This window comes from Macaca mulatta, chromosome 3 (assembly GCF_049350105.2).
Source record: "Macaca mulatta isolate MMU2019108-1 chromosome 3, T2T-MMU8v2.0, whole genome shotgun sequence".
Taxonomy (NCBI): Eukaryota; Metazoa; Chordata; class Mammalia; order Primates; family Cercopithecidae; genus Macaca; species Macaca mulatta.
Window position 1 is genome coordinate 141,006,084 of NC_133408.1, and position 27,120 is coordinate 141,033,203.

At 35.8% G+C, this 27,120-nt stretch overlaps 1 protein-coding gene across 2 annotated transcripts in view; it reads left to right on the top strand.

Annotated features, from left to right (window-relative positions):
- The window catches only part of MAGI2 (membrane associated guanylate kinase, WW and PDZ domain containing 2), a 1,467,795-nt gene that overhangs the window by 971,241 nt on the left and 469,434 nt on the right, over positions 1-27,120 (top strand). For both annotated transcript variants that reach the window (XM_015134089.3, XM_015134090.3), the window contains exons 5-6: positions 1,382-1,592; positions 13,263-13,342. In XM_015134089.3, coding sequence (XP_014989575.2) covers positions 1,382-1,592; positions 13,263-13,342 — 291 coding nt within the window. The remainder of the gene's footprint in view (positions 1-1,381; positions 1,593-13,262; positions 13,343-27,120) is intronic.

The following is a 27,120-nucleotide window of genomic DNA, read 5'->3' on the forward strand; positions in this document are numbered from 1 at the left end:
TTGTACCTTTTTTTCTCTCAAGTTACTATAGATGTTACCCTCTCTTTGAGCTTAGAGTATTTCAGATAAAAGGTCTGATGCTCTTTTGTTCCTCTTTTCTTTGTAAGTAATCACATCTGTTCAGTATGGAAGCTGCTAAAGTTGCCTTTTAATATTGTAGTTTGGAAATTTCAACTAGATGTATCCAAGTGTCTGCATGTTTCATTAATCTGGCCTCAGATTCAGTGAACTGTTTCAATCTGCAGACTGGTGTTTCTTCATCTTAGATAAATTTTCTTCTATTGTTTATTGACTTATTATTTCTTCCTTGTGTGTTCCTTCTTCTCATTCTGGAACTCATACTGCTTATATGTTGGGGATCTTGGGTCTGTCCTCCAAGCCTGTTATCATTTCTCTTAAGGTATTTTTTGCTCTGTTGTATGGTAGCTCCCCTTAGCTATGAGGGATGTGCTCCAGTACCCCCAGTGGATGCCTGAAACCTCAAATGGTACCAAATCCTATATATACTATACAAAAAAAAAAAACTATGATAAAATTTAATTTATAAATCAGATGCAGTAAGAGATTAACAACAAATAATAAAGTAGAATAATCATAACAATATACTATTATGAAAGTTATGTGAAGGTGGTCTTTTTCTCTCTCAAACTGTCTTACTGTACTGTAATCATCTGTTTTTGCACCCTGGTCGACCGTGGGTAACTGAAACTATGGAAGAGCTGTGTTTCTTGTTGGCAGAGCTGTATTCCTTTCTGGATTCTCTAGGAAATAATCCATATCCTTGCCTTTTCAAGATTCTAGAGGCCACCAATATTTCTTGGCTTATGGTCTTTTTCTGTCTTCTAAGCCAGCAACATTGCATCTCTTTGGCCATGATTCAGTAATCAATTCTCCCTCTTACCCTTCTTTTCTGCCTACTTTTTTCACTTTTAAGGACCCTTGTGATTACATTTAATCATAATCATCTGGATGAGGCCATCTGGATAATCAAAGATAATCCCCCATCTCAGGGTTCTTAATCACATCTGCAGATCATCTTTTGCCATGTAAGGCAATATTCACATATTCCAGGCATTAGGATATGAACATCTTCAGGGGCCCATTCTGCTCACCATACCTGTATTGTGAAATGGTCCTTACATTACATCCTTCAAACCTCCAATTCTGTAAACAACAATAATTAGCTGAAAGATAGATGACAATGAGGAGTGAAAGGAGAACTCAAATAGGCCTAGTGATCATTATGCTTTTTCAGAAATGTTTCCTGTTAGCCTTCATAGAGTTTATTCATGGAGTTTATTCCCTGGTACAGCATTCTCCATACTCAGTCCAGAGTTACCATGGCTGGAGTGACTAACCACATGCTCTTGTTCTCTTACAGAATCCAGTGAACATGAAGACAAGAGTGCAGGTGCCTCAGGGGAGATGCCCTCCCAGCCTTATCCTGCACCACTGTACAGTCAGCCTGAGGAGCTGAAGGAGCAGATGGATGACACAAAGCCAACTAAACCTGAAGACAGTGAGGAACCAGACCCATTGCCTGATAACTGGGAAATGGCCTATACAGAGAAGGGGGAAGTCTACTTCATTGAGTGAGTTTCACACATTTCTTTCAACAGTGCCAAAAAGATCATAGCAGGATATAAATGATGTAGCAAGTTAGACATGAAAAAAAAAAAAAACCAAAAATCATGAACTTCTGGTAACATCTTTTTTATTTGTGAGAGAATGATGAGATAGTGCCTTAACACAGTAAAGCATCCTAGAATACAGATATAAATCAAACAATGGATTAAATAATTGCACCCTACAATCTCTTATAACTGTGACTAAAAAGACAAATCTCCATGTTATGTTATTATTGAATTAGGAATAGTCTAGAGATCATGAGAAAGTGCTTATTCAACTCCTCCTAGGACCCCCATCTTGTCGAAATGAATTTTTTCTCCTATTATCTAAGCTAGTTGCAGGAGTATTCACCATCATGTCCGGGAGTTTAATAGAATGCAACTATTTGAAGTAATAGGTCACAAAATAAAAAATATTGATGTTGTTTGTTTGGTTGGTTGGTTGGTTGTCTTTGAGACAAGGTCTCACTCTGTCACCCAGGCTGGAATGCAGTGGCACAATCACAGCTCACAGCAGCCTCGACCTCCAGGGTTTAAGCAGTCCTCCCGCCTCAGCCTCCTGAGTAGCTGGGATCACAGGTGCATGCCACCATGCCTGGCTAATTTTTGTATTTTTAGTAGAGATGGGGCTTTGCCTTGTTGCCAAGGCTGGTCTCAAACTCCTGGGCTCAGGTGGTCGCCCACATTGGCCTCACAAAGTGCTGGGATTACAGGGGTGAGCCACTGCACCCAGCCAAAGAAAATGTTTTTAGCATTTGACCCCGATGTCAGATGTCGGTAAAATAATTTGGCTTTGTATAGTTCATTATACTTCCTTTTACTATATTCCATTATATTAATTGCTTACAATTGTTATGACTTGCTAAGGAAACTGTAGTGCAAATCCTGAACTTCTTAGTAATATTCAACCTAATCTTTCTTTTAGGACATTTTTTAAAAATATAATTTTTGTATACATCTTAATAGTGTCAGGCTTTTCTTTAGCTTCTTAGATTAAAACAACTTTTTAAAAATTCCAAAATAGAAAATCTTTGCACAAAATTAAGTTGTTGATGTGCACAAGACAACCAAAATGTTCATTAGTAAGAATAAAAACAGAAACTAATGTAAATGAACAACCTTATCCTCTCAAAGTTGTATAAGCCTCAAAGAGTGAAAATAATAGAAACTGAAGTTTTCAGTTTTGACAGTGGATAAAAATATGAAAACTCTGATTATTTAAGAAATACATTAAAACTGGATTTTCTTTTCCAACCTGGAGTGATTTATAACTTAGATCTCTATAGGCAGAATTCAGTTGAGAAATTGAAATGTTACCACATACCAATATTTAATTCTCACGTGAAGTTGGAAACTCTGATACATGTAACCAAGGGACTACATAATCAGATAATTATTCGGTGCTCTGCTTGACTCCAACATGGATGAGAAACAGTGTTTTGTAGAAAATGAATCAATAGTGTTCACCTTTCAGAAAATGTTCTAATTTTAAAAGGAATAGGAATCTCTTACATTATTTCTTATTGCTATAATCAATGACCAAGGCATCTTTTGCCAATTAATTGGAAAATAGAATGTTTAAAAAAGTGAACAATTTAAAATAATCATATCTAGAAACATAATTTTGATATTAATGAAGACAGCATGACATCATTGCAGACCAGAACTCAAAATACAAATCTTATATATGAGGTCACAAATAGATGTTCAGAACAATTGATGTTCGGAATAAGGAAGTTGATGATATACATATTTTTATTATATAAGACAAGGGGAGTAAGGCTATATGGAAAATAATAAAAGGAAAGCAGCATGACAAGTTGATTAAAGACTGTTTTCTTACAGTGTTTCCAATAATGCAATCATAAACACTTTTTTTGTGTATGATTGTAAAGTAAACTTTCCTCTTTTAACTACATCAGGTATTGAGGGTATGAAGAAAAGGAACTTCAGAAGACAGAACTTATGTTCCAGGTATATAGGAAGTAGTGAGGGTCGGTCAGGGCTTGAGAGAATCTAGCAAAATGATTCTATGACTCTTGTCAGTCAGCCAGTGTTGGCATTCAAACGTGTAAGATATTTTGTCCTTGCTTTCAAACTTGTTGGCAATATGGGGAAGAGAGACAAAAAGTTATAAACAATTGATCAACAAATTCTGAATTTTGTGATAGTCTTCAGGGAAGCCAAAGCTTAGAATAGATTTAAGATATAAAAGGGTCACCAGAGAGAAGGTGAGATAACATAGACTTGAAAAGTTAGCAATGGGTAGATAGAGCATTCCAGGTATGGGAGCTGTCATTACAAAGACAAAGTCCCTAGGTGTATTAGGAATGGTGAAGAAACCCCTGACCTTACTAGAGAAGTATGTATTAGTTAGTAAATCCCAGGAAATGACTGCTTAGTTTTTGTTTCTGGATCATTAGTGCTTTGAAAGGCAAGCAAAGGAGCGGCATTTGTTGTTGTTGTTTGAGTTTGTTGTTTTTTAATCTTCCTAATGTTGGAGGGAAGGACTGGTGGACAGTATTAGGAGCAGAGATGGATGGAGGTGGAAAATTAAAACAAAGTGAAGGAAACAATTTCATCTGTGGGGAAAGAGCTGATGCTGAGGGAGAATAAGGTGAAAGAAGGAGCCTGGAGTCATGGTGGAAGTGACTGTCTGGAAAGTGATTAACAGAGGAGGCAGGATCGAGGTAGTCTATGACACCTGCTTTAAGTTCCTCCATAGACTGGAGGCATTCCCGCCCGCCTGCTCCCCGACACCCTCTGCCTTACCCCCAGTTTGTGATTCATCTGTCCTTCATAAAGGTTACCTTTGAACCTCAAGATTTGGTGTGATGAACTCAGGTATCACAGAGTGGGCAGTGAATCAGCGTCTTTTTCTCTGGTCCTTCATGTCCGTACCATCTCACCAACAACGTTACAGTTTCCCCTCTCTCTGCCTATGGTTTACTGTGCTTTCCTTTTTCTTTAGTTCACTGATTTTCTCCTGTCTGTTTTCACTCTTTGCCCTGGAATGTTCCTTCCTTTCCTAATTACATTTAAATCAACATTTCCACCCACTGTCATTTATCTGTGAGTTCCTTTGCTTCTATGACAAAGAATTCTTATGGGACTAACAAACTCCATACTATGAAAGGCCCTTGCAAACAGATCTTGTAGAACAGGAGACAGTGATTGGGGAGGGAGCATGGTTGAGTAATAAGACATGTCTTAAGGACAAAGCCACCATATGTCTCAGAGGTAGTCCTGAAGCAGTTATGTACCAGCATGTATGATAGAAAGGGAAAGTAGAAATAGGTTCACATTGTGGCATGGCTCAGTTGAGCTCATTCACATATGCATTACCTCACATACTTGTCATTTTTTTTGTGATAAGAACACTTAAAATCTACTCTCAGCAATTTTCAAAAATATAGTACATATAATTTTTGTCAATTAAAAAATAAGTTAAAAAATTTTTTTAAAGGAAAGGTAGAATACCATAAGAGGAAGGTAAACCAGAGGGAAAAGAAAGGAGAAGAAAAATGAGAGAGATTTGTGAGGGAAGAAGTGCTGACATCAGTAAAAACTTTTCTCTTGTGCAGATATTGTGGGAGCTGCTTAGAGTAATGAAAGTCTCCTCTGGCAGATCCCACCCTTTCATTAGACTTTGCTGAATTCTGTCTCCTGTAAAATGAAGACCATGACAAAACAGAAAATAAGTGAAACAAAGGAGAATGATTCTTTGGTTCTGTGTATAAGATAGATAGATAGATAGATAGATAGATAGATAGATAGATAGATAGATAGATAGATAGATAGATATAATAGTTATTTCTAAATATAAAGGAACTCTACACTGAAACATTAATTTTAAATATGTAGTTTTAAAAGACATATATTAAACAGTATAGGTTTTGAATTAAGGTAACAAGCAATTCCATTTACTTGTCTTTTATTATGCAATTATGTTTTGAAATATTTATTGGTTTATTTGATCTTGCAAAATAGTTATATGACTCCGTCCTTTAGAAGTTCTTCATTTAAGAGGTGAAGGTTTAGAGGTTCTGCATTTAAGAGGCAAAGGTTTTTTTCTGCCCTCAGCAACCCTGGTAAACTAGTGGGCCCACTATGTTTCCCACACTACTCAAACGCTTCCTTTGATAAAAGCAGATTTCTTCTATCCTGTAGAATGACATTTAATTGGAAAAGGAGAATTGCTGAGAAAATATTTTTATGCAGCATAATTTTAAATTTTGAGTGAGCACACTCTTCCAAACATGCTTTAAAATAGCAATAATGTCTTATGTTTCATAATTTTCAGGAGACTTTTAAATGTATAATACTGTGTAAAACCAGTAGTTTCTTTGACTCGTCATCGTCTTCATTAGCATTATCTTTGAAATAGGCAGTATATTACTTATAAATTCAAATGAGAATATGTAAATTCAAATAGTTATTATATATCAAGCGCCCACCTTTTTAAGGGTGTGTTCAGGTTAACTTAACAACAATGGTTCATCTGTTAAGCATTTATACTCCGTTCACTTAATCCTCACTTTATGAAAGTGAGGCTTTCAGAAGTAACTACTTGCCAAAAAGTCAGACATAGCCAGGGCTCTTTGATTCTATTTATTCAACAGAGGTTTATTGGTCATGTATTATGTCCTGGGAATCATTCTAAATCCTGAAAATACAGTAGTCAAAAAAACTGACAAGATTCAGACTTTCATGGGATATAGACTGTCTCCGTGGTCCTTGTCCTTAACCAATTTGCTGTGATGCCTGCTTCACATCACCACCGCCCTATAAAGTGTTTGGTTTATCCACGTGTCATAGACGAGACTTTGAGGCATCCTTGGACAAATTAACATTCCCAAGGTCACATAACTCTTTCACTCTACAAAGTCATTCCCATTATTTCATACTACCTCTGATATAAACAAACATTGGCTGAGAAAAAAACTAAACTTTTATATTACAAATAGTATTTGTTTTATAAGTTTCTTGGCGAGCAATTCACTACTCCAGAGGCTAAATGTTCCATAAAAGAAGAACTGCCACAGGGTTAATCTGGATTGACATGCTTTGGGAATCCCATTAAATTGCTTCTTTGTTTGGGAGTCAGTTTAGTTAGTGACACAAAAGAGACTGCTATTGCTTTGGCAAAAAACAAAAAGACAACAAGAACCTATTTGTTTACTGCCATCTTCCTGAATGGCAGTGAGCACTATGTCATCTTAAATAACAGGTTTTTAAATGCAGGCTTTTGAAACTGAAAATCACATCTGTGAAAAATGTCATGGCTGTATATGGTTTCCAAATATTTGTCAGGGCTGAATTTGCTTTTAAATTCTAAACAAACAGACAATTAGTTTGTTTCTTTTTGTGTTCCTATTTCTGTATCTCCTTAAGTTTTAATTAAATCACCAATTGCCATTTCCAAAAAAAAAATTAAGCATCATTTATTAAATAAAAGATAAAATACTTTGGAAATTTATTGGATAGAAATACAAAATCAATTTTTTTGGTATGCAGCAACACCAGAAATATACTTTCTTATTCTATACTTGACATATCTTACTAGTCACAAAATCTGGTCTGGGCTTACTGTCAATCGTATTACAAAAACAGGAGATACATTGAATATTTTTTCATAATTTTTTTCTTGTGCCTGCACAAGATTCTGGTATAATTCCCAGACGGAAAATAAACATTTTAGACAAAATAGTGTACAATACACATCCACAATATCCAAAACAATATTCATAATGAAACTTCTTTAAAAATATTCTCTAAACACATGAAAGGTAAAATGGCAAATGCAAATATTCATATGCTTAAGAGAAATTGTAGGAATATTATTTAGGAAACAACCACTAAAGTGGTCATTGACAGTAGTTTTATTTGTGTATTACCTATGTGTAGATAGAAAAAAGTAGTGAAACTTTGGGTGAGTGGAGTCTTGAAGGAACAAGTTTCCACTGTTTATCACGTTAGATATATCCAATCATTGCCTTTAATAATTATTTTGAAATGATATAGAAGGAAGAGAAAGTCTTTTGGAAAACGTTATAATTATCCTGAGGATTTTATTGACTATGGTGTAAAATCTACTCAATTTATATACCTTTAAAAATTAATGTTTATCAGCAAGCTAACACATGAACAGAAAACCAAACACTGCATGTTCTCACTCATAAGTGGGAGTTGAACAATGAGAACACATGGACACAGGGAGGGGAGCATCACACAGGGCCTATTGGAGGGTAGGGAGCCAGGGGAGGGATAGCATTGGGAAAAATGCTTAATGTGGATGACAGGTTGGTGGGTGCAGCAAACCACCATGGCATGTGTATACCTATGTAACAAACTTGCACATTCTGCACATGTATCCCAGAACTTATAATAATAATAAAAGTGTTTGTTTAAACCTAAAGTCAAGTCATCAGTCTGTTATTACTGCCTCTGAACCTATATCACTACTACTATTGAAACCTTATCATCCACAGACATTTTGAATTGCTATTGACTCCAGAATATTTACCTGAACCTTGTTTATCTTGTTCAGAAGATTGTTTTATGCAATCAAATGTCACTGGCTTTAATCTCTTGTTATTCTTCTGGCGTGGTATTTCCCAGGGTGGAGAGAAATATCATTTAGCTATCAGTTTAAGATTGAGATTCAGAATTGGCTATTTGGAGGACTTATTAATCATCGTTTTAAGTCTGTTTCTAGTTTTAGAGAAAACAGAGCAAAGGAAAGGAATGTGTTTAATAATAAAAGTTTTTCATTTCACTAAGAACATTTCAATTGATGAAATTGAATTTTTCCAATAGCTGTACAGCAGTGAAAACATTTTGCTCTGGCGATATTAAAGAAGGAAAGAAAAGAAAAGGAAACAGAAATTAGGAATGGAGAACATGTTTTAATATTAGGTTTGAATTAGGTTACCCTTGAAGATCCAGTTATGTATATACCTAAGAAATGGAAAAGAGGTTTGTGCCCTGACTGGACAAACAATAGAGTAAATAATAGAGTGAATGAAAAGCTGGAACAGAAAAATAGAATATGGCATGATCTATAAGAAAAATTTAAGTTTTGCTCCTAACAAATAGTGCATCCATTGATAGCATTTCTTAATAACATAATTCTTTAATATAGCTTCTAAGACCAAATATTCATATGTAGATTATATGAATCAGCTTTCTAAGAAGACTTCATTTTAGGAAAATATTCAGATTTGAATGAAGAAAAATTGATTTGAAAGTGATTCAGGGCCAGGCATGGTGGTTCATGCCTGTAATCCCAGCACTTTGGAGGCCAAGGCAGGCAGATTGCTTGACCTCAGGAATTTGACCCCATCTCTACAAAAAAAAAAAAAAAAATGCAAAAATTAACCGGGTATGTGGCATGCACCTGTAGTCCCAGCTACCTGGGGGCTGAGGTGGGAGAATCACTTGATCCCAGGAGGTGGAGGTGGCAGTGAGCCAAGATCATGCCATTGCACTTCAGCCTGGGCAATAGAGTCAGATCCTGTCCAAAAAAAAAAAGAAAAAGAAAAAAGAAAAAGAAAGTGATTCAAATACAGAATTTAAGTTTATAAGGAGAAAACTTTTCCAGTGATATTATCAATGCCTCCTCAATCACAATGCTCTCTTTCGTCTCTATGAACATGGAACTTAATATCATACTTACTAAGTGCAAAGCATTTACACTTAAAAAGGAATTCAATAATTACTGTCCATAAATAGTAGGTAAAGGTCTGTTTCTAAACTACTGGCAGAAGCTGGGAAACAGACTCTTGATTACTATCCCAGGGAGTGAAATGAAGTACCTCAGTATAAAAAGTCAAGTGTGAGGTTCCAGATGCCTCTGGTTTCAGACCAAAAAAAAAAAAAAAAAGAAAGAAAGAAAACCTTGTACCTGGAAGTCAGATATATCTGGGTTTCATGCTAGCTGGCTCTTTCAGTTTCATGCACTAGCTATTTAGCCTTGGGCAAGTTACTCACCTTCCCCCAACCTGGGTTTCTCCATCTATAAAATGGAATTCATAATACTTAGCCACAAAGGCTCATTAGCATTAAATGAAGGGACATTTCTGAAAGTTCTGCTGCTTTCCCTGACACAGTAGACAATCGAGAAATGACACGAGATAGTGAGAATAACTTTGCAATGGTGTGCTGCACTGTAAATAGCTTTTCCTGTTGAAATGAAGCATGTTCTATGTGAGAAGAATGTTTTCTCAGAAGATAGGGTATTATTTAACCTGCTGCTTCTGTCAGTTTGGCAAAATTTAAGCTTACAAGTTGTACAGGAATGTCTGTTCATTGCTGATCCGCCTATTGCATATTTTCAAGGCCATTCTGATATGAATTTAAACTAGAAATGCGGACTTGACTGAAATTTCACTTCTGGCTTATTCCAGTCCTCTAGACAGATCCAGTGTTTAGTTTAACATCAGAGAAGAGTTTGGGATATGCCCATATGATAAACCATTGTTTTTGGTTTTCATCTCAGTTTTAAAATATGACATTAACTGAACTTAAATAGCTACTGGCTTTTTCACTTGACCTCTCACTTTTCATGATCATCACATTCGCTTTATCCTAAAAATACATGAAGTAGTATATTAGTGTGATTCAAAGTTCCTAGAAAATATTTGTTGCATTCTCCGGCTGGAATAAGAAAAGTTTCTGTGCAAATGTAGCCTGTGTATGTGTATGTGTCTCTGTTAAGGAAACTTGAATTGAAATATAAAATTATCTAGCATTTTCTTTTCCTGGTATTTATGTGACACACAGTTGGGATAGATGCAGAAAACTGATGTCATGCACCTGAATCTGCCCTAGCTAGGAACTGAAAGGAAATAACTTCCTTAAACCTGATAGTACACAGAATGTGGAAAAAATCCCTCAATGATCCATTTTGAACACAGTTTCCTGCCCGACATTTAATTCTGTTTGCAAATGGAATTATTAAGGTTTAAAATATGTAATTTAAGGGAAGTGGAAGAGCTGGTTGGTCTGTTGTCTCCCAATGCATTAAAAATATCCTATTTGCAAGGAATCTTGGAGGAGCCTGCAAATTACAAGGCTGGTGAGAACCACTGTTGAAAAATACTGTGCTGGATCTTCATGTGATGTTTAAGACAATTACTGGAGGTAACTACTACCCACATTGCTTTCAGAATCGTTTCTGAAGATCAGCTAAAAATGGTGTTAACTATAAGAGACTCAATCTGTCAAAATGTATTAAAGTGATATACCGTTAATGCTAGTTCAACCTAAAAATCAGCCTGTAATGAAATGCTTTATATAAACTCAGGAAAGCTGGAAAATTCACAGTTCTCTACTAAATTAGCCAGTATTTGAGACCCATGGTGGTGTGCAGTAGAAATGGTAATTGGACTCTCTGCAGTGGCTTAGTAATGTTCCCTTAATACTTACCCAAGGATGTGTTTGCTTTTGTGAATATGTCTAAGGAGCCTAGAAATGACTTTTCTCCAAAAAGGGGAAAGGATTTGGAAGAAGCAGGTGAGGACAAAAAGAAGAGAAATGTATTTTCCTGCTTACTTCCCAAGATTTCTCCCCACCTCATAGAAACATAGACATACACACACACACACACAATTTGGACTGAGGCATGTCTATAAAGAACATTTTTTAAGTGATTTTTTAAAAAATGAGAGCAGCAAACACTGAACCCAGTGCCCCTATCCTCACATTAGGAATAGTCAGAACCTGCATCCTTAAGCTTCAAGTCTTTAGTTCAGAAGAAAATGCTGGATTATGTTGACATACAAACGAAGGCCAGAACCAGATGAAAGTGCCTGCAATACTTTATATCCTTCTAAAACTTGATAATGAAGCACCACCAGACTTTACAAGGGTCAAATTGAGGAAAAATAAAAGCTGGCATGCTCTCCCGATGATTTATTATTTGATCACATTCACAGCTTTTATCTGATCAACTTATTAGAGCCCGTTGAGAGGCATTTATCATCGAAGAGCTCTTAAATGTTAAGAATGTGATGGAGAATACTTTGTCTTTATCCCATGTGGAAGTCAGAAATAAAATGGCATCTTCTTCAGCAGCAGAAACTTCATGACCCAAGGGTCTTTGTGTCACAATTCTCAAATCATAGATGGCTCTATACCTACACAGATGGGATCGATGATCATTCAGAAAATGCTATTTGAAGAGTGATTTAACACCTCAGAATAGCTTTCTGCTACCCATCTTGACTCCAACCTCCCTCCTTCCTGCCTTGAAAGTTCCTCCATTAAGAAGGAACTTGGTTTTTACATATTTGTGATTAAATATAGTGCTTGGGTGAATTTCCTGACCTTCATTGCAAGTACAGACTGGTTTATCAGATTATCTAGCTAACATTTGTGGTTATGATTGGCAACATATAGTTAAATTTCATTAAATAAAGATAATACATGTGAAATTTGTATCATCATTACCATTTTGACCTCCTTACAACTGTGCTAAAGTATGTCTATTACCTGGCTCTGATTTCTATTTCCATCTTCTCTTCTATTCCTTTCATGTTTCATTCATTGGCCTTCTGACTGTTCCCTGGAAACACCTCACATGTTCCCACACCTGTGCCTTTGCTCATTCTTTTCCCAAGGCCCTCACAAATGTTGCATTCTTGATAATTTGTCCATTGGTAGATGAGATCCCTTGAGACAGCTGTACACAGTAAATATTTTGGCCCTGATGAGCAATTACGAGCCATGAGTGGTTCTTGAATTGTAATGTGCGTAAGAAGTACTGGGAGTGCTTGCCAGTGATGGAGATTGTGTAGCCCCATCTCAAAGATTTGTATTTGATAGTTCTTTGTGGACCCAGAATATGCATTGTTAATATGCATTGTCCACCAGGTAATTCCAATGCAGGTTATTTCACAACCACTTTAAGAAACGCTAAGAATATCTCTCCTTTACTTTTTAAATTTCTGGCAAAAGTCTTACAAGAAAACATTTTTTCAAAAATATTATTTTATCATTAATTTCTGGAAATTCCATTTCAGAAACATTAGAATGCAGGCAGTCTTGTCCCCTACCTTCTGAGCTGGGTTGAAAGTATTTGGATGAAAGATAGTTTAATGTGAGTTAATAAAATTGCTATTAATCACTTATTGAGAAAATGCAGGAATCCCAAGAACATGCTATAATCTGCATCACTTTTGTACTGCCTCTGCCAGCTCTGTAGTTAAAGGGTAACAAAACAACTGTTTATGAAAAGGGTAGGTTTAAGATGAAAATAATTCTTTTGCAAAACTCAGGAAACATTATCAGAGCCCGTGGACTGTGCTCTTCCAACTGGAGAATCCTGTATTTGTAATAAATTCCTTTTGCTCTGGATGAGTTCTGCATTTTCAATGAGGTTAACTTGGCAACATTCTAGTTGATTTTAATAAAAATAGCTGCTTTGAGGACAGGGAGCTGAGGTTGCCAAATTTACAGCTGCCTTGCACAATTACTCTTACACCTCCTTCAGGGCTACTTAGAACCAGTAAGCAAATTAAGTGTATCGATTGCAATTTTGTTGGACTAACCCTGCTTTTTTTTTTTTTCTTAAGGAATAAACTTGATTCCTTTTAGTATGTGTCTGTTCAGAGTGATCTCTTTTCTTTTCAGCCATAACACAAAGACAACATCATGGCTGGATCCACGACTTGCGAAAAAGGCTAAACCTCCAGAAGAGTGCAAAGAAAATGGTAGGTTATGAAGTTTTTATGGTGTTCAGCAATGTGCTTTGAGAATGTTTGTGTTTCTTCAGCGAGAGTCTCACCTGAAGAGGCAGTCATCTAGCTGAAACAATTTTAACGATGTAATGTTTAATGCTCAGAGAAGAGAGAGAATTAACTCGGCATTTCAGCAGGGCCATGTGGTTTTGCTTTTTCTCTCCGAGGAGACTGTGCTGAATATCACAGCTCTGTCATCTCTGTTGGTTCTGTCTGACTCCTGGCCTGACTTTCCACTACCTACTAAGGACTTTTTGTTAGCAATATGTCGCTCTGAGGACTCTGATCTTTTAATTGGGGTCAGATATGATGCATAAGAGAAACAGTTTGTGGCACTATAATATTTGAGTTTGTTTTCAAAGGCATAGCATTCTGGCAATTATTAAGGACTCAGTAATATAAAGAAATGCTTTCCTTGAATCAAGCGTTTAAATAAAATAACCAGTTGCCTGAATGTCTTAGGTTAGCCTTAGTATTTTCCAGTTCTCAATGTTCTAATATTGACCTGCTTTAAAATAGACTGTTTTCATGCATGTGAAGAATTTTTTAAAAATAATTTTGAGGACTAGATAAATGTAAACCTTGTTTTTTAAATTCATAAATTATATGGGTGAAGTCTGTTACTGATGATACTTGTAATTTTTTAAAAATATTGAGTTTAAAGGAGCACATATAGTTTAAGATGATCAATAGCATACTCTCTAATGATTTATTATATGACCACATTCACATTCTTTATGTGATTAAATTATTAGAGCTCTGTTCAGAGGTTTCTGTCATTGAGGAGCTCTTAAAGGTGAAGAAAACAGCAGAGAATATTTGAACTTTAAACAGAGTTTTTAAAAAGTTAACTTTTAAAAAAGTGTCTAATTCTAAAATGCCTTTCTTTTCAAGCATAATTCTGACTTTCTCAGATACTATCCACATGACATTGTGCATCCCTATATTATAAGGTAACTGTTCACAGGCTAGGGACTGAGTTAAATTAAAAATTAGAGATTGTAATTTATGTGAACATATATAAATGTACAAATATCCAGTTTTAGTTTATATTTAATTTTGTATTCATAACCACATCTGTACCTTTCTGTATAATAGTACAACTGTATGCAGTTGAATCCCATACAATTATTGTATGACCTGAACTTGTAAGCATGATTGGATTATATTTCATTGACACTAATGAAACATGTGTTACAAAATGTGATAGTCTGAAAATTAACATAACCTGTTCTGAGAGTTATGATTTACTTATGCCACAGTTGTAAAACCTTAGTAAATCCTAATTAAAGTGAATTTAACAATTTTGCAGTTCTGTGACATATTGAACTTCTCAGCTGCCTTGCACCTTTGAGTTGTGCTTTTTATTATAAAAAGCTACTAAAATCAAATTTTAAAATCCTGAGAGAGATGCAAGCATGTCATATTGCATAATCCTAACATTTCAGCATTGTTTTTCCCACATCTGTGCTTATCAGACTTCACAAGATGGTAGATGCCTACAATATGATGCTGGTGTCCTCTGAACCAAATGTCATTGAGAAACAAGTTCTAGAATTTAGTTTATAGATCGGGATGATTTGTAACTTGGTCAACTGCTGTTTGTTTTCATTTACTACAAAATAAATAATTCGCAGACTCTAGTCTTTATATTATTGGACCATTTTTACAGTGGAAACTAACATCTACTTTGTTAGAATGTTATTATTCTGGACACCTATTTTAAGTTTTCTTGCCAAGAAAAGTGCTTTTAGGTAACATTGTTACCTATGTTTTACTTTTCTTTAAATGACATAGATTAGTATTACTTAATAACAACACTAGATGTTAATGGATTGCTATTGAACTTGCCAGCTAAGTCATGATTCTTCATATGTATCACACTTCAGCTCAGAGAAAAGTTAATACAGTAATTTTCTGAATGCAGGAATATATATAAAATATGTATTAAAAAATGTAGAGGCTCCAATGATGATATCTTTTTCCAGCAAAGATTTGCCGTTCCTCTGCTAGGCAGATAGAGTGAAAGCTAATTACCCTAATCCAAACCAGAACTGAGCCAGCGTGAGGTTGGGTTGAGTTTGCGCTGTACTTTGAGTGTTTGGCCACCAGAGTTTTCAACTAACAGCCTAGTGCAGGTTGGCAAACATTTTCTGTCAAGGGCCAGGTAATAAAGACTTTAGGTTTTGCAGGTCATTCAGTTTCTTTGCACTCATTGTACAAAAGCAGCATATGTCAATATATAAAGGTCATGCATGTGTTCTGATAAGGATTTATGTATGGACATCAAAATTTGAGTTTTGGATACTTTCTTTGTACTTTCTTATTATTTTTCTTTCTTTTTTTATTTTTTTTAACCAGAGGAAGCAGCTTTTATTGATGGGTTGTCTCCTGAAACCAGAAAGACTATGTACTCTATTCCAGTTACCCCCATGCCTCCAGGACCGCATATTGTTCCACTTGGGGGGAGGATAAAAATTGCCTCTTGATTTTCCAAAGACCAGTCTTTCGCTTCCCTGTGCAGCCTTAGAAACCCAGTAGCAATACTGCTTGGTGTGTTGGCTTTTTTTCCGCCCCTCCTCCTGCTGCAGCTACTTAGTGACAACTAGAGGTGGAGGGTGTCCCAGGAAGCAGTTAGATGAGTTAAGTGTGATACACAGGAAAACAGGACCGAAGCCTATCAAAAGTCCCTCTGCCCTGCCTCAGTGGCTTGGTCCTTCATTGGTTGCATTTCTCTTTGTGCTGGAATACCCCCTTCTGAATCAGAACAGGGATTTCCACTGCCAGCCGTGGACCCAGCCCCAGAGCCATGGGATGGGCTAGTTCAAATTTGGGTATGTTCCTGGCCCACAAAGATTTGAAATGATCCATCAGGCATATTTTGCCACCTCTGTACATCTTTGCTGTCTTTCCATCCAGCTCGGGGACTGCAATTTCTGGGGCAGTAGTAAGATATGTGATAAGAATTTCAAACTCGTTGTCAAAATCACATTTCAGGAGGTCATGGATATACCAACACTTTCCAAACCACCGAGTCGCTACCTTGTTGGACTCCAGTTGGAACCATCATTGTTGGCGTTCTTGTTGTTCTCCACATACCAGATAAGGGACTGATACTCCTTCTTCAGTCGCTGCACCCACAACTCCCAATCTTGGGGTCCTGCATTAGTCTTCAGTGCCAGAATCTCAGACAGAACACGTCAGGTGGCCTCGTCTGCCACTTGGGCCAGGGCGAGTTTTATATACTTTCACATAACAAAATATTATTCTTCTTTTGATTTTTCCTCAACTATTCGAAAATGTGTAAACTATTCTTAGCCCATGGGCCACACAAAAATTGGGGCGGGCTGAATTTGATCCACAGGACAAACTGTAATCTACCATGTTTGTGTGGGACTCTACTCTTGGCAGGTCTTGAACACCAATATTTTTAAATATTTTTTTTCTCAGGATTGCCAGTCTCCCAAAAATCTGAGGTGTTTTTCAGGGGATTTAGCGTAACTCTTTTGCTTCTAGATCCTACAGCTCCAGAACTGACAAATGTCAGGAGATAACTGACTGACTGTTTGAAATCTCTCACATCTATATTTGTCACTCCAGTGCCTCAAGAGTCCTCACTCTTCTGGTTTCTTTAATGTCCAGCAGCGGCGTTTTCCCCAGGCCGAGTCTATACTGTTCTAAGAGCCCAGATTCAACAAAAAGCAGCTGCAAATTCTTCCTTCACCTCTCCAGGGTTCCCTTTTGAGAATCATGTTGCTTCAGCTAGTTTCTAATTTCTTTCAGCTGCTTATTTTTTTACATTTTATCTAGACTTTCTATTTTCTCATGTCTAATAAGCTACTCACTCCATCCTATCTGGTAGCAGAAATTTTAGTGCAGTAATTTTAAAATTGTACATTTTGGATGATACTGGGCTGGATGTCATAAAATCTTTACTGTTATCCTAATTTACATTTTAATAACTGAAGATTATATATTATTTTGTCATATATGTGTGTTCAGTATGTATGAATGTATAGAGGTATGTAGTGTATGTAGATATGTATCTGGAAATGTTTGCATCTTCAGATCTGTTTACATAAATGAGTAAAGTTAATTCCTAGTCCAATTAATATAAGAGGAAGAAAAGTAAAAGAGAGATGAGAGGGGATGCTAACTAGAGAAAAAACTAACAAAAGTGTTCTCATTGGTATTAAGGAGAAACAGGACATGGATGGCTCAGAACAAATATATATTAAACAAGCACTTAGTCTGCTGACAGTAAAGCAATCATTTTGCCTTTTTACTTAAAGGATAATACTGCTACTAAATGTGAAAACATACTTCCTTCTCTCACAATAGGGTTGGAAATACTGAAGTCATTATGTTCTGTGCATTTGTCATAGCTCTGTACACTTTTGGAGTTTTAGCAGCAGTCTACATGGCAGAAAAAACGTCTCCACCTACTACTGGATTCTAATATTAGTATTTGGGGGAGTGCTGTTTAGCAAGCCAATATAGTCTTTTTTAAAATGCCACAGAAATAGCAGTTAACCACTGAATAACTTGGATGCAAGATTGGTTAAAGTGTGTGTAAAGCCCCATCATATTTCTACCCTCAGAGTCAGCAATATGGGATCCTTCTGAGACATTTTCAATCACAAGCATTTCTGTGCTGACATCCCATGAGCGTTGCTGGATTAGAATCCATTTCAAAAGTGAAGTAAGCCTTGTAGGACCATTCTTTTCTGAAAGTTGAAATGTTATTAAACCCACTAGGATCACACTATAATGTACAGGAGAAGAAATTGTTTAAGATTTGGAGTCAGGAAAAACTGTTCCAAACCCAAATCTGTGGGTTCTTGGGCAAGGTACTTAATCTCTGGGAGCCTAGATTTTCTTACCTGTAAAATGGGAGTTTTACTTCTTTCATGCAGATTTACCTTCACATGTTGGAAGCACCATGATTGTAGCACCATCAATTCTAAATAACTGATCATTTTCTTTCCTTCAGATAATACTCTGAGCCAGCAAATGAGCCTTACAGAAGATAACTGGGAAAAAATTCTGAATAGTTATCCTACCTTAACAGCTTTGAATTACTGTAGAATGTCCTGGCAAAATGGAAATGAACAAATCCATATAGGCTAAAATTATCCATCTAGGTAATTCCAACCTGATAGTAATACACTGGGTGCCTTCCCCCCTTCAACCTGTTAAGCTGTCTCTAAATGTTCATGAAGTTATAATTACATCTGCATGAACTGGGTGACTTTGTTTCTATATTCAATACGTATGAATTTTAAGTGAGTTTTCTTATGTTACTACAGGAAAAAAAAATTACATAATCTTAACCCATTTACCTGCATGAGTAGTGCATTTCAATTGGAATTAACTAATGCTTTGAACTAATTAATTAATCTATCTTTTTAAAAAAGTGTCCACAATGTGCATGAACAAAGACAGCATATGCCATGCTTTATAATACTTATTAAACAGGATGTTTTTCAGCAGAAGGAAGTTGCCTTTCTAAAATAGTAGAAAACACTAATTAGTTTCAATTCATTTCTTAAATGAGTTTTATAAAACTGACACACTGATTAAAACGTTCATACTTTTATGTTCATATTTCAGATTCTGTTTCTAAATTACATTGTTTATCTTCCCTTAATTAGGGGCCTTCTCATTAAATTTGTTTTGATAATTAGTGATCCTAATTTCTCAAGAAAATTAAGTATGACCAAATTAATTTTACCTTTCAGTATTTATCTTTCTAATCTGATAAACCTGCTAAGATTATGTTCGCAAAGCACCTTGGAATCTTTCCTCAAGGAAGAACTCATAAAAAGATTCTAACAGTATTAACTATTCAAGTACTAAAAGTTCAAAACTGTAAAAACTATTTATATGCAAATATTGAACACCTATCTTGAAATATAATAAATTAACTTGAATGCGATTTTGTTTTTGTACTGATATTTTATATGTTTGTGAAAAAGGAAGAAATTTCAAATATCCTAATAGAAGCAATTCTTTTGTAGCTGACTAGTATTAGTCGTGATGTGCTTTAGCAACATTTTGAGGTATGCTTCATCCAATAATATAGTGCCCTTTCCAGTCTTTTCAGGTCAGAAGTACTCAGAAATACCAACATTTTAGGACTATGAATCTTTTGTGGAGGAAATAGTACAATTTATCGAAAATAAATCAGGTAGGATGGATATTCCACTGTTGTGCACCAGTACCAAATTTTGGATTGTGACTGGCATCTGTTCTCGTTGGCCCCAGAATCTGTTATTGATTGGTTTATGTCCAGACCATAAAAGTTATTAAGTATTTTGAATATCCTTCCTGTACCAATGATTTATGTATTTTCCCCTTCTACCTGTTAATATTTCATGTGGCTATAAAGTAGTGCCTAGGTAAGGATTACAAAATTCTGTCCTACTTTGTTTCTTAATTGCTCAAGTTACTCGCATGTAGAGCAATGAATTATATCTTGTCGTTACTCCTCAATGCATACAACTTTTAAAATAATAATGACATCATCAAATCGGGTTTGCACAGTAGCAGAATGATTTCAAAATTTTTCAAATATGACTTTTTAAAACCGTTTTAAATTTTGAAATAATTATAAATTCCCAGGAAGTTACTAAGGAATTTACAGGAAGGTCTTAGACGCCCCTCACTAGCCTCCCCCAATGTTAACTTATATAAATCCAGTACAATATCAAAACCAGAAAATTGGTAGTAGTACAATCTACAGAGCTTACTTCATGTTTTGCCAGGTACTCGTCTGTGTGTGTGTATGTGTGTGTGTGTGTGTGTATGTGTGTGTAGTTTCATGTGATGATATCACATGTGTAGTTATACATAAATATGACCGCAGTCGAAATTCAGAACTGTTTCATCACCACAGGGCTCCCTTATGCTACCCCTTCATAGCCATGCTTATCTCATCCCCTTAACCAATCCTTAACCCTTGACAGCTACTGATCTGTTCTTCATTTCAGTAACTTTGTTTCAAAAATATTCTACAAATGGAATCATAATGTGTGTAAACTTTTGAGATTGACTTTTCTACTCAAAATAATTCTATTGAAATACATTCTAGTGTGTGTATCAATAGTTTGCTACTTTTTATTGCAGTATACTATGCCAGTAGGCTATGGCATGGATGTACCACAGTCTGTTTTAGGGTACCCATTGAAAGACTTGTGGGTTTATCCAGTTTTTGGCTAATATGAATGAATAAAGCTGCTATGAACGTTTGTATACAGATTTTTGTGTGAACATAGGTTTTCACTTCACTAAGTACCCAAGAGTGCAGTTGCTGGATTATATACTAAGTGCATTTCAGTTTGGGGACAAACTGCCAAACTGTTTTCTAGAATGGGTATGCTCTTTTACATTCCTACCAGCAGTGAACAAGTGATCCAATTTCTCTGCATCCTTGCCAGCATTTGAGGTTATGAGTATTTTTTAAATTTTAGCCATTCTGACAGGTGTATAGTGATACTGCTTTTTTGTTTTAATTTGCATTTCCCTAATTGCTAATGATACTGCACATCTTTTTATATGATTATTTGTCATATCTATATCCTAATTAGTGGCAAATCTGATCATGTCTTTTGCCAGTTGTTTGCTTTTTAAACTCAGTTTTGAAAGTTCTTTATGTATACAAGTTCCTTTACATATCTTTACAGATGTGTTGCTTATGAACATTTTCTCCAAGTCTGCAATTTGTCTTTCCATCCCCTTAACAGTATCTTTTATGGATAAATATTTTTAACCTTGATAAATCCAGGTGATCATTTTTCCTTTTATGAATCAGACTTTTGGTAGTAAGTCTTAGAACTCTTCAATCTAGCCCCAGGTCCAAAATTATTTTTCATACTTTTTCTAAATATTGTATAGTTTTACTTTTTATGTTTAAGTCAGTGGTGTACTTTGAGTTAATTTTTGTTTAATGTGTAAGAGTTAGGGTAAGGTTCTCTATTTTTTTTTCCTATGGATGTCCAACTGTTCCAGCACCATTTGATGAAAAGGCTATTCTTCTTCCATGGAATTGTGTGTGCACCTTTGTCATAAACTGTTGGATTCTGTTCATCTATGGGTTTATTCCTTCACTTGTACTACACTGTCTTGATTCTTGCAGCTATATAGTAAACCTTAATATTGAGGTAGAGTGATTGATATGGTTTGGCTCTGTGTCCGCACCCAAATCTCACCTTGAGTTGCAATACTCATGTGTCGAGGGAGGGACCTGTAATCCCCATGTGTCAAGAGAGGGAAGTGATTGTATTATGGGGCAGTTTGCCCCATGCTGTTCTCATGATAGTGAGTGAATTCTCACAAGATCTAATGGTTTTATAAATGGTAGTTTTTCCTGCACTCACACACACCCTCTCTCTCACCTATCGCCATGTAAGATATGCCTGCTTCCCCTTCTGCCATGAATATAAGTTTCCTGAAGCCTCCTCAGCCATGTAGAACTGTGAGTCAATTAAACTGCTTTTCTTTATGAATTACTCAGTCTCAGAAAGTTCTTTATAGCAGCGTGGGAACAGATTAATACAGTGATATTTCCTACTTTACTCTTATCAAAATTGTCTTAGATATTTTAGGTCTTTTGCCTTTTTATATAAATTTTAGAATAAGCTTTTCTAGAACTACAAAAACCTTGTTGGGATTCTGATAGGAATTGTATTAAACCTCCAGATTAAGTTGACAATAATATATATCTTTACTGTGTTGAGTATTCCAATCCATGAACGTGATAAGCCCTTCCATTTATTTAAGCCTTCTTTGAGTTCTTTCATCAGCATTTTGTAATTTCAGCAAAAGTATTTTGCACGTTTTGTTTACTGTATACCTAAGTGTTCCATTTTCTTTGAACAATGTAAATGGGTATTGTGTTTTTAATTTCAGTCTCTGTATGTTTGTTGTTAGAATATATACATGAGATTGATTTTCATGTGTTGGTCATAGATCTCAAGTACTTGCTGAAATCATTTATTTGTAGGAACTTTTTTGGCAGATTTCTTGTAATTTCTGCATCTACACTATTTTCAATTGATCTAATCATAAGATATTTCTTGTTTAAACTGTTGACATGGTAGGTTACATTGAGTGATTTTTAAATATTAAATAAACCTTGCATACCTGGGATAAGTCCAACTTGGACATGGTGAATAATTATTTTTATATACTGTTTTATTTAACTTGATAATATTTTATTGAGGATTTTTGTGTCTGTTCATGAGAAATACTGGTCTGTAATTTTTTTTGTACTGTCTTTATTGGGTTTCAGTATCATAGTAATACAAGCCACATAAAATGAGTAGGTAAGCATTCCTTCCTCTTCTATTTTCTGGAAAAGATTGTGTAAAATTGGTGTCAATTTTTTCTTTAAATATCTGGTAAAATTCTCCAGTAAAACAACTGTCCTGGAGATTTTTTTTCAAGAGGATTTTAATTACAAATTCAATTGCTTTAATGGTTATGGGATTATTCAGGTTATGCATTTCATCTTGTTAGTTTTGGTAGTTTGTAGTTTTATAGGAATTGGTTCGTTGCTTCCAAGTTGGTGAAATAGAAACAATTTCAAGTTTTTGAATTTTTTGGATAAACTTTGTGGATCTGTCCTTAATTTCATTGTTCTGTCCTGTTATATCCACTCTGTTACTGACCCACCCAGCAAGATTTTAATTCCTATTATTTTATTTTTCCATTCTCTAATTTCTATTTAGTGCTTTATTATAACTTCCATTTCTTTACTGAGATTTTTTGTTTCAAGAGAATTCATAATTGCTTGTTAAAGCAATTTTATGATGGCTGCTTTAAAATCCTTGTCAGATAAATTTGACATTTCATTTTTCTTGGTTATCAGAATTAGTTTATTGTCTTTTCTCATCCAACTTGTTTGTCCTGGTTCATGGCTTATATTTATGTTTATCCTGGACATTCTTTATACAGACCATTTTTAAATGGACATTTAAAATAAAATCTATCATTTTACCCAAGAATGTCTGTGTTTTGGTTTGTTATGTAGGTTCTGGCCTGTTTCGTAGGCTGTAGTTCCAAATGCATTTAGTTTGCACAGCTCTTCAATGCTATTTTGGTCTGCTTAGTTCTCCTGACTTTGGAGCTCTTCATATATTCCTGCTGGTGCCACTTGCAAATTACAGAAAGCACTTCTCTAGGTCACCTATTGTGACTAGTAGGGATGTTAGACACTGGATCTGTAGGATGGAAAGTGTTTTCTCTGGCCTGTTATCTCTGCCCACATGATATAGGCAGGTATGGGGAAGAGGATGGGTCACCCATACCGGATTTTGCTACCAATTGATAACAAATGTTGCCTTCAGACAAAAAAGAGCAAACATTATTTTGTGTTTTGATACCAAAACTATGTAAAGAACCCAAACAGATTTAGAACCATAATTCCAAAGGTGCTACTTCAAATCAGCAATGCAAAATCAATGTGAAATTGTATTGATTGTGTTTGTCTCTGAACTTCTTACTACTAAGCTGTAATTTTTGGAGATTATATTATTTTCCATATTTAACCAGGTTTGATGTCAGGGATTCACTGACCTCACCAGTGCAGGTGCTTCCAGCTGCCGCTATGGATGCAAGATGTGTTACCCTTTCTGGGATCTCCTGATGCCACCACTTACGGGTTAAAGGGACCTACTACTGCTGCTAGGTATGGGTCAGGAAAAAGACTGCCCCACGTCCCAGTTACTCTCCCCCTTTCCTTTCCCTCAGCCAGAGAAAGTAGGCTTTTCTCTTTTGTTTGCTTGCTTTTGTTGTTTGCTGACACCTGTTGTCCATTCTAGGCTGAAGGTCTTCTTAGTGTGCTATCTGAGATATATGGGAGAGAAAAGAAAGTCCTATACATTTGCTGTGGCATCATTTCCTAATTCCTGCCTTCTTCTTTCCATCTTTCAGGGTCTTTTGTGAATGTCTGTTAAATTGTTTCCAGGATATTTAGCTGTATTTGGAGAGGAGGAAATGGGGAAAATTGGGTCTACACCATCTTGTTTGGAACCAGATGTCTAAATATGACCTCTGGAGCCAATTGATAACAGTACTTTAAAACTTGAAAATTGTTCTCACATAACATTCTCTCTGTTGAATCTACTTTGTGATGTAGGTAGAGATTTTGAACTCCCATTTTTCAGATAATTATGTTATAGTCCAAAGGATTTAGGGGCCTGATCTAATAAATGTAAATAGAAAATGAGACTTAGATCCAAGTCATCTGAGTTTAAAATGGATATCAGTGTTGTGTCCACCATTTAATACCACAAGATGCCTAAACTAGAGACATTCAGGCCTAAAAACGTGTTAAGGGAAACTAGATTAAATATTTTTCCGTTAGATGAGTTCATGTTCTTAGCAGGGGCATGGATGATGCTGGAAACCATCACTCTCAGCAAACTAACACAAGAACAAAAAACCAAATACCACATGTTCTCACTCATAAGGGGAAGCTGAACTATGAGAACACATGGACACAGCGGGGGAACATCACACACCAGGGCCCACTGGGGGGTAGGGTGCTAGGGGAGGGATAGCATTAGGAGAAATACCTAATGTAGATGATGGGTTGATGGGTGCAGCAAACCACCATGGCACGTGTATACCTATGTAACAAACCTGCATGTTCTGCACATGTACCCCAGAACTTAAAGTATAATAAAAAATAAAATAAAATTTCCTTTAAAACTTTGCATTTAAAACCTATAAGAAGGGAAAATTTTTTCAAATATTCTCAGTGTTTTCCCTAGGACATCTTATCAGTAAATAGACTGATCAGTATAATTTGTAATTATTTTAATTGTCATATAATTTACATTCTTGATATGGTTTGGCTGTGTCCCCACCCAAATCTCATCTTGAATTGTAGTAATCCCCATGTGTCAAGGGTGGGACCAGGTGGAAATAATTAAATCATGGGGGCGGTTTCCCCCATATTGTTCTTGTGGTAGTGAGTAAGTCTCACGAGATCTGATGGTTTTATAAATGGGAGTTCCTCTGCATGAGCTCACTTGCCTGCTGCCATGTAAGATACCCCTTTGCTCTTCCTTCATCTTCTGCCATGATTGTGAGGCCTCCCCAGCCATGTGGAACTGTGAGTCAATTAAACTTCTCTCCTTTATAAATTACCCAGTCTCGGGTCTGTCTTTATTAGCAGTGTGAGAACAGACTAATATAATTCTTAAACTTACAGGGTAAATTTAGCTCTCTGAAAGATATTATAAAATAAGTATTATATTCTGTGTTCTTACAACATTTTTAAAAAGAATTAGCTTCTTTTGTTTTCTATGCCTTCACAATTTTTAAAAATAGATGCTCACTATAGTCCACATAATGTTGGAACAATCTCTGTAAGAGCTAAATGTGAGTCTCTGTCAATCACACTGCCAGGCATGGCATTAAGCTTCCCTCAGTGGTTAGGTTTGCTCAACAATGCAGAAAGCAAAACAGAAAGGTGAAGCACTGATCTGAATATTATAGACAAGTTTTCTCAGAAATGGGAGAAACAGATCCAGATCATCAACCCAAAGCCAAGTAATTGAACATTAACTACGGCTTTTAGTTGGAAAAAAGAAGAGGGGTTTAATTTCAGTTGCTGAAGTGAGACGATCTGATTTCCCTCTCAGTACATGTAATTTTAAGGTTTCCTAAATGCTATGCATCATAAAACAGTGCATTCCAAGACTGATGATGATTTTTAAAACATTTTTTTTTACTAGTGAGAATAAAAAATAGCACTTATGATACAATTCCGTGCATAATTGTGACCTAACCACCAAGCATCTCAAAGTGTCTGGAATAATATCGATTCAGTGATGCCAGTCACACAGCTATCCATGTTACTGTTAAAGACCCATATCTACCAGGAATTATCTTTCCAGTAGCCTAAAATTTTATGTCCTGTCTGTGGGAACTCCTTGGGCATAAAAATGTTGCCCTCAGACAAAAAAGAGCAAACATTGTTTTGTGTTTTGATACCAAAACTATGTAAAGAACCCAAATAGATTTAGAACCACAATTCCCAAGGCACTACTTCAAATCAGCAATGCAAAATCAATGTGAAATTGTATTGATTGTGTTTGTCCCTGAACTTCTTACTACTAAGTTGTAATTCTTGGAGATTATATTATTTTCCATATTTGGCCTATAAAATTAGCCCTTGACATTTTTTCCTGGTTTCCCAGTATTTGTTTTCATTAAGAAATATTTTAATTTCTCCCACAGTATCTTTTCAGGTTATCCTAATTTATATTCTTTCTTTGCCTTCACATTGGTTTAACTAACGTAAACTTTTCCTTCGAGGCTGATTTACTCCCACTCCCACCCCAGTGGTTTAAGGCTACAAAAAAGAGTGGCTTTTTCCTTCCAATTCTAGTACTTAGTTCTTACATGATATCGTAAGTCATTTTACTCATTTTAATGCAATTTATCTGCAAACAAAGTAAGTGGATCTGGTTGTCCATATGACAAACACTCGTTGGATAACCTCTCTGTTTGTAGAATTAAACTATTTGCCATGAAACATGCAAATAAACACAACTTCTGAACCCAGTTTTCAAGGAGCAGTATAGTGGGGAGATAGTATATTAAGCTCCTCAAAAATAAAGAGGAGAGTTTAACACTGGTGTGAGGAGTCATCCACCAAACAAGAATGAAATGAAAAACCACTGACTGTGAACCCAGGAGTGTTCCAAGAAGGCTTGGGGAAAGAGAGGAAATTTGAG